Below are 12978 nucleotides of genomic sequence, written 5' to 3'. Positions count from 1 at the left end.
TCCCCACAAAGGGCCGCCGAGCTGCGTGGCCGCCGCCGGCCGCGGCTCGCCTCGGCGGGCGCGGAAATTTGTTGCACTTCTTGAGGCTTTGTTTGTTTGTTTTTCCTCTGAAAAAAAAAAATTTTTTTTTTTTTTGGTTATTTTGGACAAAATGTCGGTCCGTGATGTAAAAATTGAGCGAGGAACCTTGATGGCATGGGGAGCTTTGCAGAAGGTGCAGTTTGAATTCTGCTTTTCCCAGGGTGGCAGCTTGGTCTTGGCCGGATGAATCTTCGCTGCTAGCCGTGGCCAGAACAGCTTGTTAGTTGATTTTTTAAATTCCTAAGTGTTGTATTTAAAGGCTTACGTGCACAGAGGAGGAATCACCACCTTAAATAAGCATATGGGCGATTAACAGGGTATGTTTTCCTCTCGGAAAAGGAATTTGGTAGCTTTGACCAATGTCAGTGTATAAATATTTAGACGTTATTAGTGACTTTTTAACATTTTTCAGCGAGATCTGTTATTTACAGTGTGTCATATGTTATTAATGCTCGTTCCCTAAGTTCCCTGGCAAATCTGTTTCATGCCTTCTGAGAAAGTAGACAATTGATAGATTGTCCAAGGGATGGAAAAAAATGTGAGTGGGTTTTCTAACTTGAGTTCGGTAAATCCCTGAACGCTGCCGTTGTGAGACACATCACCTCCCCTGTAACCTTGCTGTACGATGAGATAAGTGTGAACACTTTTGAAGCGTTTTCATTAAAACACGATTTTAGGTGAAGATTAAGAGAAGAAAATGCTATTGGTTTATTCCTTAGACTTACATTTCCTTTCTTTCCCCGTTTTTTTCTTTAAAAAGTTTTCCAAGAAATAACTTCACCAAGATGTCCAGTGATCGGCAGAGATCCGATGATGAGAGTCCCAGCACCAGCAGCGGTAGCTCAGATGCAGACCAGCGAGACCCAGCCGCTCCAGAGCCTGAAGAACAAGAAGAAAGAAAACCTTCTGCCACCCAGCAGAAGAAAAACACCAAACTCTCTAGCAAAACCACTGCTAAATTATCCACTAGTGCTAAAAGGTAACCTCTAAAAAAAGGACTAAGCACGTTGTCCGTTTGTCTTCCAAATGGACGCTTTTGTTGATTTAACATCAGTAGCAGTAGTTCAAAAATATTTCCTTTGCTATCGGTGTTGTTTGGACTTGAATGAGTTGTCATTCTTTTTAGGTGGTATATAAGCCACCTCCCTAGAATTAGACTTTTAAGCAAACTTGTTCTGTGCTTTGGTAACTTCAGAGAGAGTGTCCTTGAGTAGAGATTGGAGTAACATCTGACAGATTAAGGAGTTGGCAAGGAAAATTTGGTGATCCCAGATTAGCTGGTACATTTGAGGATGTTGTCTTTTTATGAGTTATATTCATCTTCATTGAAGGTGACACTTCGAGAGATCAGTGCCTCTCTTCATGAAACTTAATGATCAGAAATGGTCATGTTTGCTAGAAAATTTTTCAACTCAGGGCCTTGGCTGTGTTTGAAGGCAGATTTTAAAATTGTACTTCAGGTCTGTTTTCAGTTTTTAGAAGCGTGACTTTAAGTCATTCATCTCAGGTTTTACTTTTTCTAATTAAGCTATGGTCATACCTCTGTGTCCTCGTGAGAGTAGGTAAAACTGAAAAGTAGCCCTTTACATGTTAGGTGGCGCTTGGTGATTGAGAAGTTTGCCATTATGCCTCTTCACTCTAAAATTTGTGGATATGCTTGACATGTTAATACTCAACAGCAGGAGAAGCATATTTTGTTGGGTATAAGTGAAAGATCATTTGTTTTCTGTTGATTTATATTTCTGTGATAGTGAAAATAAGATGCTGTCAATGGGACTCCAATCAATGGTAGTAGTAAGTGGAATACCTGTGAATTTTAGTAATTACACATCAGGTGTGCCTATAGCATTAGTCGATATCGACATTTTATTGATTTTTGTTGATCTCAACCAGAAGAAAAAGAAAATATAAAAGCTGATCAAATGTTGGCGTTGTGTTAGTGAGTCTGTGGATTTTCACCTCTATTGTATCAATAATCAAGTGTTAATAACTAGAATATTTTATGAAATAACAGCAGTCCATGAGATAATTTAAAATCCTCCTCAGTTTCTTACAATCTTGTTGATGAACATATTAAACATATCTTAAGTTTTGAAAGCATTATAAATTTGAATAAAATAAGAACTGCTCTTTTTCCTCTTACCTCAAGGCTGTCTATCTTTTCTCCCAAATTTATTAAATTTAAGTGCTGTACTTAAGGTCAGGGGAGAAACAGATTTACTTCAATACAGATATCAGAATTCTTTGAAAGTTTTTCACTGGTAAAAATATTTGTAAATTTCAAACTTTTTTCTGACAGGTAAAATATTGTCAAAATTATTAATGTGCACTTGCAGTAGCTTGTTAATTTTTACCTTGGTAAAGTGTCTTGGAGTCATTGTCAAATATTCTAGTGCTTTCCCTCCTCCCTTCTTGTCTCATTTGCATATAAGCTTGAAAAGAGAATTTCTCTGGTAAAAAGTGCTTTAAAATACATTTTACCTCCTTTTCTGAGTACAAGTGGAGGGCTAGTTCTCAAATCAGGTGTGAATGTCTTAATTACTTACAGTAGCAAGTGAGAAAAAAAGCTGCGAAGTTTCTGTTAAGGGATTTGGGTTATGCCTCTGAGAACAAAGAGGGAGCAGCCATGTTAGCATTACTGAGGGCGCAGCCAGCCTTGCATTTAACTGCATGGTGGTAGAGGGCAGTGTGATTCCCCGGTTATTCTGTAGACTCTCAAATCCTTTTTGTCTGTTCTCATTTCACTAACAGAATTCAGAAGGAGCTAGCTGAAATAACCCTTGATCCTCCTCCTAACTGCAGGTAAGAAACAAATTGTGTTGTTTTAATTTTCAAATTGTGGAAAAATATCCAGAGATTCATGTATCGTTGTTGGATATTTGTGCTGCAGAAGAGACTACACTTGCTTCTTTTCAGCTTTGCAAGTGGATTGAACAAAAATTGTCTTGGGTGAATCAAATAAATTTGGGAGGAAAAAAAAACCTTTTTAGAGTGTATCATACGTTTTGAACTTATGAATATATTGATTTTTGCTTCTTGCTGGGATTAGTATGAACGGTGCTGATTTTTACTCTCTTGTAATAGTTCTGTAGTATGTTTATTCAGAAGTATATTGCAGAAACTTCTAAAATTTTGCTAAGCTTTAAAGTTACTGCTTGTGTGCAATCTGAACTGACCTTCCAAATTTAGAAATTGCTGAATGTGGTGTTACAAAAATGTAAATGCAGTAAACAGGAGTATAGTTGTTTCTGTTTGATTTATTCAGTAACTTGCCTTTAGGACAGAGTTTATGTGTTAAGCTAATGGTTTTAGCTGCTGTTTTCTAGAAAATGCATTGTTGGAATTATTTACATTTTAATCAGATGGTTTAATTACTTGGGAAAATCCTTAGTATTTTTGGTCCTAGAAATATGTGTATAAAAGATAGTGAATGAGTTGGAATTTGTGGGAAGAAGTCATTTCAGTGAAACTCACGTAGAATGCTTTAAGATTGTTGGTTGGTATAAGGTGCATTAAAAGTAATTGGTTTGAATTGTTTCCCTGAAATATTATTTAAATTCCTCTTAGCGCTCAGTTTTTCATCTGTGACTGTATGACTTCCAAAATTCATCAAACTTAGAAAAACTGTCTTGTAGATAATTTGCATGCAGATAGGTACTCAGAAACCAGAATGGCTACTAGAAATAAAGCAGTTTTACAGTTTGATATGAAAGTGTTTTCTTGTCCTACCTATATTTTTCTACAAGTTGTGTTCACTAGTGGTGATCAGACCTATTTCTGAAATCTACTTGAGATATAATAGGATATAATCCAACCGCTTCTTACTGTGTATGTTAACTGGGTCCTCTGATAAGGTGATCTGATGTTTATTTGCTTATATTAATATTTGTAATCAGACATTTCAGTTCAAAACGGAAACATGAATGTGAGCTAATTTTAAACAGATAGTAGTATGTCAGATATCAAAGTAGTACTCAGGAGCTAGCTGCACTCTCCAGTAATGCAGCCACTAACCACTTGTGGCTGTTGACCACTTCGGTTGTAGTCCAAAATGAGATGTTCTGTAAGTGTAAAATACACATCAGATTTTAAAAACAATATGAAGAAAGGAATGCACAATATTTTACTGATTTTCAAAAAATATTTATTACGTGTTGAAATACTAATATTTTGATATGTTGGGTTTTGGTTATTTCGGTATGTAAAATGTTTTAAAATTAATTTATTGTTTTCCTGTTTTAATACGGTTACTAGACAATTTAAAATTACATATGTGGCACATGTTGTATTTCTGTTGAACAGCACTGCTTTAGAGAATAAATAAATCAGTATTTCCTTTCAGGCTTCTAAATGGTGTGTCAAATCTGTAGCCATTTAGGGAGGTCAGGTTAAATTTGCTCTCTGGAAGAATTATTTAACATGGAGAGTGTATTCTGGTATTTCTCATTATAGAAGATGTAAAGATCTATGGGTTCAAAAGTCTTTATTGTTTTAAAATTACATATAAGGTCAAACATTTTTTAAAGGTTTTTGTTGATTTTCTGCAAATGGAACAAACTATTAAATAGTGTTTGTGTGTGAATCTGGTCAGCCCAGTAGACACGTGCTGGATGCCCTGCGAGCAGTAGTCCTGCAGTGGCTGAAATGTGCTCTGCCCATTAACCCAGGAATGTTTCCACAAGGTCACTGACGATTATTGGAGAGGAAGTATAGTCTGTCTTAGAGACAGAAAGTTTAGTTTAATTTACTTTTATTTTTCTCTTTATATACCATATTTCCTTTCAGTCCATGAAATAATGCTTCACATTTAGTGATTAGACTGGTGAAATGGTCATCCTTTGGGCTTGCTCGTTGAGCAGTAACTTGGCACACATATATAATCTGTGCTTTCCCTCCTCACAACCTGCGATCACTGTTAACTACTGCAAATGACACCTTTCAGTTCTCTGCTGCTTTTAATGTATGAGTTCTTTAGTGACTGTGTGAGTGATTAATAGAGGGAAAAAAAAAAGAGAAAATATCAGTCTTAGTAGGAGACCGGAGAAGTTGTTTTTGTTTTTATTAGTTTGGGGACAGTCTTCTTTCATATGCTGGACAAGTGAAATATTCACATATTTTTATGTGTTTTTCTGTAAGTCTTCAGATTCTTTTGGGTGGAAGAACATCTAGGTCTTGTTCTTGAGCAGGAGTTTGGAATAGTAAGGTTTAGTGGAGACATTTTTAGGATTTTTGACAGCTAATTTATTTTTACCTTTGTGTCAAATACGTATTCGTGGTGTTCTTGTAATTCACAGGTGAGAATTTTAGCTTTATGGTGATTGTACAGTTTAAATTTGTTAATTTATGTTATAATTACTAGTGGGACTCTATTAATAAATTCTAGAAAATATGTGAATTCATATTGTCTGAAATCTATGAAACCTAATTATTTTGACTTTCATGTGTAGTTAACTAATCAGAATTCCATTATGGTTTTGAATATGATTTTTACAAGCTTGTCAAAGTATGTGATACATTTTAATTTTTCAGAGAAGAATGTAAAGTACGTCTGTGTACATTGAGAAAAAAACTTGAATGAAATACAAGAAAACTCAACAAAATCAAAATTACTCAGACAAGATTTTTTCTTAAATCTTTTCCTGTGTTTAGTTAATAAAATATTTTTTAGGTATTTATATAGCTGTGTCAAATATGTATACACCCAGGGTGATCATAGGATAGACTTAATTACTGAATTAAGTGTGTGGCTTTAACCTGTCTAAATACATTTGGGTAGTTTTGATATTTCTTTTCCTGATAGTATAAACATGTGATAAAATGTTATTTCCAGTGATTTGATGGCATTTCAGTTTTTAGGTATTGGTATGCTTTAGGCCAAAGCATTTACAGATATTAACACTTAGTGGCTTCAATTTATATTCTTTATTCTAGATTAGAGTGTGAAGAGTTGATGCACCAGTGAGAATGAAGGGAGATTGTATTATGTGCATTTCCTTATCTGTTTTTAGAGAAAGTTATTAAGTAGAATTGAGCGATGTGCTATAAGACATTTATGTTCCATCTGTTCCCCAGAGGGTGTCCTTTCAGGACTTGACAGGTGGTGGAAGTTTAGAAAGGTGCTGGATTTTTAACTCATCTCTTTAATTCTTTTCCTATCTGAGACAGTACAAAAATATGCTCTAAAAATATGCTTTAATATGTTCAGATTGAACCCATATTAAAGTAGACATTCAGGGACATTGTAAATAGTTTTTGGATGTTAGAAAGGCCTTATTGAGAGGGAGGCGTTACAGTACCAAGTTATTGTATTAACATACGGAACCTGAAAGTGGGTGCTATGATGCTTGCAAATTTTGCTCATTTCCTTCTTTCTAAAAAATGAACAAAAGCAATTAAGTTCTAAACCAGTAGTTGGGAAGCCCTGATTTACTCATAAGCCAGCTGTCTGTGGATGAGCTCTGCCTCCTTTTGCGGATTACTACCACCTTACACCATTTCTAGGGAAGATAGAACTTTGCTGCTCAGGGGTGGTCTTCAGACCAGTAGCATCTGCGTCACAGGTGAGATTTTAGAACTGTAGAATCTTGTGTACCCGCCCTGCAAAAGTACTGAATCAGGATCTGAATTTCAACTAGATTTCCAGATGGATTGTGTGTATTTTAAGGTTTGAAAAGCACTGGTGCTTGAGCTGGACTGAGTACAAGTCCCTGCTCTGGCACTTAATAGCTGTGTTACCTTATATAAGTTACGGAATATTTCTGTCTCTCTGTGTCTTTTCTCTATAATAAGAGGTTAAAATTATACCCCCTTTATAAATTTGTTGTGAAGATTAGATGAATTTATATGTTTAGAAATTCCTTAATGTGAATTGGGTCGATAAAGTGGTTGAGGCGTGGTTAAAGAGCTAGCTTAGCAGTATGTCTTCACTTTTGCTGGCATTTTCTCTAGTGCATCAGCATCCAACTATTGGAATAATTTTATCTTAATCAGCTCTGCACCTATTGGGAGTGTCAGGAGCTAGTTAAAAGCAGTTCCTTGGAACTTGAGTAAAAAAGAAAATAAACCTAAGAACACTGGGCAAGGTTGAACAAATAGTGTATCCTCTTTAAAGAAATATGCTAATGGTTAATGAAACCTAATTCAGCAGGGAATGTTCTGTCCAGTGGATTATAATAAACTACTTTTAAATAGTGGTGATACGTTTTCTTTTTTAGTATTCCATTATAGGAATTCATAGTTTTACTGAGAATGAGATTATATCAATAATTTTGTAAAATTAATTCTGAATTGATATAATTTGCTAGTTATCTGAACATAACATTCTTTCCTTCTCTGTGATCTAAGAGATTTTGGAAGCTTTCTCTAGTTGACATATGAAGGCAGGTCATGATGAAAGTGACATGTGAATCTACATAGATTGGTTGCTTATATAATACTTGGTTTTAAATCCTCCCACACATATGGATAGATTGCTTTTTCTTTTTTATGTTTACATTGGTTGTTATTGTTTATGTTAGCCAAAATGTGCTATGTGAAGGTACTCTATTTCATAAAACAAAATTGTTTCATTAATCATCTAGCCCTTTTGTTTTCAACTCTTGAAAAAAATCCTGTAATGGCCTTTTTATAAAAATTAAATCTTTGTTGGATGCTCAGTTTGTAAAATAGATAAGTACAGAACTACTCTGACTGAAGGTGTTTTACAACTGGTCTGTCAAATTGACAGGGATAGAAATTCTAGACAAAATAATGACTTTGGATTGGAGATCTATGAAATATCCCATATATTCTTTACTTTTTCATAATTGTGTGTGTTTTAATTTTTGGCTTCACACTAAAGCATGTGAGATCTTAGTTTCTCAACCAAAGATTGAACTTGCACACTCTGCATTGGAAGGCAGAGTCTTAACCACTGAACCACTGGGGAAATCCCCATATTTTTAATATGATTGTTCAGAGGTATTTGGCTGCCATTTGTATTATTAAAAAGAAATTGGTTTGCAGTAAAGCTCGTTATTTCCCTCATACATGCCGGTGTAGCAGAAAGATTCAGTACTTTGTGACTGATAAGTTTTTCCAAAGGAATGGTATAATTGAAAATAATATTCTTCGCCCTCAACAGGTCACATTTTTATTAGGGATCTGTTAAGTTCAGTGCAGATAATGTAATCAGAAGGTGGGTGAAAACTGTGCATTTAAAAAGTTTCGTGGTTACTTTGCAGCTACGTGCAAGACTCAAATTGTTTTGTTCCTTTCTATAGATAACCAGCTGGTATATATTCCCTCCTTGAATGAGTAGCTGTAACAACAGATGGATATGTTTAGTTATAAGAAGATCAACAAGTCATTGTTCCTTAGAGTACAGGGGTGCTCCAGTGGATCTTGATCTGCCATTCTTGGCTTTCTTATAAAATTAAGATTAAAAACAGAATAAAACCACCTGTAGATCTAGAGAACTAGAAAGATTTTTCCTTCCCCTTTCTATACGGCTTTAACAGGGTGGCTTATTTGGCATTTTAGAATCAAGAAGAAGAAACATCTTTAAACCTTTAATATTTCTCTTTCCCCAGTTCTCAACTGGGGGCGATTTTTGACTTCTTCTTCTCACACTGCACTCCAGTTGTCCTATGGAACAATCGGCAATGCCTAGAGACTTTTCACAACTGGGGGAAGAGGAGCTGCTATTAATGATTTAGTGAATAGAGGTCAGGGATGCTCTTAAATACCCTGTTAATACCTAGGTCACCCCCTCCAACAAAGATTTTATCTGGCCTAAAATGTCAGTAGAGGTTGAAAAATCCTGCTGTAGATGTTAATTCCAATACCTTGCCTCTTTAAGTTTTACATAGTTCATTTATTATTATTTTCCTGTCTCAGTAGTGATGCCTAGTGCATGTACATTCTCCTGTACTTTCCTGAGAGCTGGTAGCCCCATCTTCCACTGCTCTTGTGCTGTAGTTTATGGCTACACTGAATACGTTTTAAAGTATGGTCTACTGAGGCCAGAAATACTTATAGCAATATTTTTAATTAATTAACTAGTTTCCTACTCGTTCATTATACCCTCTTCATGATTTAGGTTTAGGCTGGTTATATCTGTGTGCTACTAGAAATACTGAAGTATCATCGAGTGTAAATAACCATTGGGAAATCATCAAAATTCAGTTTGATACCGTACATTGAACTGCAAACAGTTTAGAAAGCCATGCTCTTCATCTGACTTTGATTTTTATCATTAAGACAATACAGAGATTATCCTATTATTGTTACAAGTCCTCAGTCCTTTATTTCTAACCTGTGGGGCCAGTAATGTTTCAGAATGTGAAAGTTTTCAGATTTTAGAAAGGGAATGTGATGTGGTTTATATAACACTGCCAGTGGGATCTGGGGCAGCACTCCATAATCAAACACATTCATATTTCTACACCCAGACTGTATGAATGTTCTCACTAAGTGGGATAAATCGGCACTACAGATAGTTTCAGGTTAGTTCCTGTTTGGTGTTGCTGCCAAATTATTTTTCAGTCTTTGATTTTGAGAGCTTTTGGGATATTGCAGGATTTGGGTGAGCAGTTGTGGCCCTGTACTGCTACTGTGACAGTGACAAGTGACGCCAGCTGTTTTACTACACGGTGCAAGGGTGTTTAAAGGCTTGTTCTGCTTTTCTTTCTTTTACCTGTTTCCTCATAGCTGTTTTTAGTCTCTCAGCTTTTATTTTTGGATCATTGCTTTTTTTTTTTTTAATTGTCTAACCTGTATGATTAACCAGAAAAGAGTTTAGATTCTTGATTTTAGAGTTTTTTTCTCCTTTTGAGGTGAAATTATAAGTATCGGTTTCTAAGTTATTCTGTGTATGTTGGATTATTTTTCTACTTTGCTATCAGTATTCTCTCTTAACTATTCTGTTCATTCTGGACATACCAAATTACACAGAAAGGAAGATATCCTTTAATACCTAAGCATGCATGCATACTAAGTTGCTTCAGTCGTGTCCGACTCTTTTGAGACTCCATGGACTATAGTCTGCTAGGCTCCTCTGTCCATGGGATTTCCCAGGGAGGAATATTGGAGTGGGCTACCGTTTCCTTCTCCAGGGGATTTTCCCCACCCAGGGATCAAACCTATGCCTCCTGGGGCTCCTGCATTGCAGGCAGATTCTTTACCACTTAACCGCTGGGGAAGCCCATGATACCTAAGCATAGGACTCGCCATCGTTATGTATGCATATGAAGGCAATGGCACCCCACTCCAGTACTCTTGCCTGGAAAATCCCATGGACGGAGGAGCCTGTTAGGCTGCAGTCCATGGGGTCGCTAACAGTCGGACAGGACTGAGCGACTTCACTTTCACTTTTCACTTGCATGCATTAGAGAAGGAAATGGCAACCCACTCCAGTGTTCTTGCCTGGAGAATCCCAGGGACGGGAGAGCCTGGTGAGCTGCCGTCTCTGGGGTCGCACAGAGCCGGACACGACTGAAGTGTCTTAGCAGTAGCAGCAGGCTATAAAAGGAGATATTAAATTTTGCTAAGCTGTTTTGTGTTGCATTAACTTCAACATATGTTGGGCTCCTGGGTAGCTCTTCCATGTGTTGGCTGGTATCTATGCAGCCTACAACTTGTAGCTCTGCCATTTTCAACATGTCCAGGCAGGATAACTGGAGGGTCATGTGCTGGCTGTAAGTGCTTTGGTCTGAAAGTAAGATATGGATTTAATCATGTGACCTCAAGGTGGTTGGAAAATGTTGGGGAGCATATGGATATTTAGAGAGAAATTTCTCTGCCTATATTTTGTACAAACTGTATGTTGTTCATGAACAGGCAACTTTCATTCTCACTTCAGAAAAAGAAAGAGGAAATAATTAAGCACCCAGCCTGACACTGTACTGGATTTGCATACTATAGTGCCTATTAATATTGCTATTTTATTTAATTCCCAAAACAATCCTATGAAGTATCGTTCTTGTTAAGGTTTCAAAAGGTAATCTGAGAGTTGTCACACATGTAGTGCATATATATACTTAACAGCTCCAGGGCAAAAATCTAGGCTTAGTTTTGACGTAAATGTAAGCACTTTTTGCTTCTGTACACTGCTGCTTGAGAAATCTGGTAAAAGCATTCAGAGTTGTTTCATGGTCTGTAGGTGCATTCTTAGTGTGAGTGTATCCCGTCTTTTTGCTTATAGTCTCTTGAAGGATCCAGCATACTCCATGGTTTTAGAACCTGGCAAATGAGGTTCAGTTGGTGAATTGGAGAAAGAAGAGTTTTCTTCTTTGCCTTGGGGGTGCTAGGCTTGCATTAGTGTATTTTTTTTTTTTAATCATTCAGACAGAATCATTTTCTTTTTTAGGGAGCATTCCCCAAGTTGCCAGCTCAGCTCTCTTCTCTCTTTCCTTGTAAGGAAGAAGGTCAGGGAATGAATATGATCATAACAGAGAAGGCACATCTTTGTTCTCTGACTCGTAGTTCCTTGTGTAAGGCTTTTCTTTGAGCAAAGGAATGACTTTAAATCTACCTCTCTTTTTTTCTCTGCCTATTTTGGAGGGATTTGGACCAGTTCTGCCAGTCTGAAGTTTCTTTCCTGCTTCACTGTCCCAGAGTAAATATACTTTGTCATTCTGTTTAACTTCTAGCTTGTCTGGGGAAAAATAAAGACATCTCTAGTCTGAAATTGCTTTTGGGAGTATAGCTCCACATGTTTTGGTCTGAGTGAAGGGCCTAGGGAAACATGAATTTTGTTACCTTTTTATTTTATTTTCCTTTACTTATAAATCATCATGATGATTCTCCCTTTACATCCACGGGACTTACTTTTTATAAACACCATTCATTCCCTTTCTAAGGGTGGTTATTTGTAGTTTGTTTGCCATTTACAATCTTATGGGTCCTTTACGAATGGATCATTTTTTTACATTAAATTTTAGTAGGTCAAGAATCCATTTATTTAGGGTCCCCAAGAGAATCCGTCTCAGAAGATTGTGGCTACATGTTTTTTATGGCTTCATGCTGCTTTCTGTAGTCTTCTCAATTTAAACAGTAGTAACAACAAAATTTAGAGGGCATCTTAAGGCCTTGGCTTTATGTTTTTCTTTTTGTTTCACACTTGTTTCTAAGGAGATTGGTGATATTTGTTGGATTTGTAATATGTATACTTGAAGTAAATTTACCTTCAATCACAAAGAGGGGAAAATGTGGCATTTGAATGGTTTGAATACAACTTTAGATGCATGTGACCATGTGGAATTCAATGACAGTTTTAACTAGTGTACCTTTAGAGTTTCTTTATTTTATTTACACCAGTGTCTGTTTAAAATTTTTAAAGACCTTTCTGTTATATCCTCCCAGATGCTTTATATCCCCATATCCATTAGAGGACTATGCTAAGTATTCATTTTCTTTTATAAGCCCTAAATAAACATGTTGCAAATGATCACTTTTCCCTCCTGCTGAGGTTTCTTAATTTTTTTTAATTAACTTTTATTATGGAGAACTTGGAACATCTACAGAAGTAAACAGGTTAGTGTGATAAATAGCAATGTAGCCTTCACCTAGTTTCAATTGTTAACAACTCTTGGCCAATCTTATGTCATCTATAACCCCAATCATTTCACCCTCCTATATCATGTTTAAGCAAATCTCAGACATCATTTAATCTGAATTTTTAAAGAACAGATATTTCAGGTGCATTTCCAAAGGATAAAGACTTTTAACTTAACCCAGTGCCACTAACACATCTAAAAATGTCATCAAAATTCTTAAATCAGTCATGTTCAAATTTACAAATGTCTTAAGGATTGTCTACCTTCCTTCTTCAAAGGTAATTTGAATCAGTATCCAGATAGACACATTGTAATTGGTTGATGTGTTTTATATATCATCCAATCTTTAAATTCTTTCTGT

The 12978-nt window shown here is 36.2% G+C and overlaps 1 protein-coding gene across 4 annotated transcripts in view; it reads left to right on the top strand.

The window, feature by feature from the left end:
* The first annotated feature begins 237 nt into the window (after positions 1 to 237).
* Positions 238 to 12978, top strand: part of UBE2E3 (ubiquitin-conjugating enzyme E2E 3) — a 106848-nt gene continuing 94107 nt past the window's right edge. For 3 of the 4 annotated variants that reach the window (XR_824721.1, XR_824720.1, XM_010833849.1), the window contains exons 1-3: positions 246 to 398; positions 842 to 1060; positions 2833 to 2883. Coding sequence is in view for 2 of the 4 variants with exons in the window: in XM_010833849.1 (XP_010832151.1) it covers positions 867 to 1060; positions 2833 to 2883 (245 nt within the window). In the remaining 2 variants the exon portion in view is untranslated. Of the gene's footprint in view, positions 399 to 841; positions 1061 to 2832; positions 2884 to 12978 lie in introns of all 4 variants that reach the window. The other variant, XM_010833850.1, reaches the window with a different exon arrangement.

This window comes from Bison bison, unplaced genomic scaffold, assembly GCF_000754665.1.
Source record: "Bison bison bison isolate TAMUID 2011002044 unplaced genomic scaffold, Bison_UMD1.0 scf7180017863946, whole genome shotgun sequence".
In the NCBI taxonomy this organism is placed as follows: domain Eukaryota; kingdom Metazoa; phylum Chordata; class Mammalia; order Artiodactyla; family Bovidae; genus Bison; species Bison bison.
Note: the sequence above shows the minus strand (reverse complement) of the source record. Positions and strands in the feature narration are given on the sequence as shown.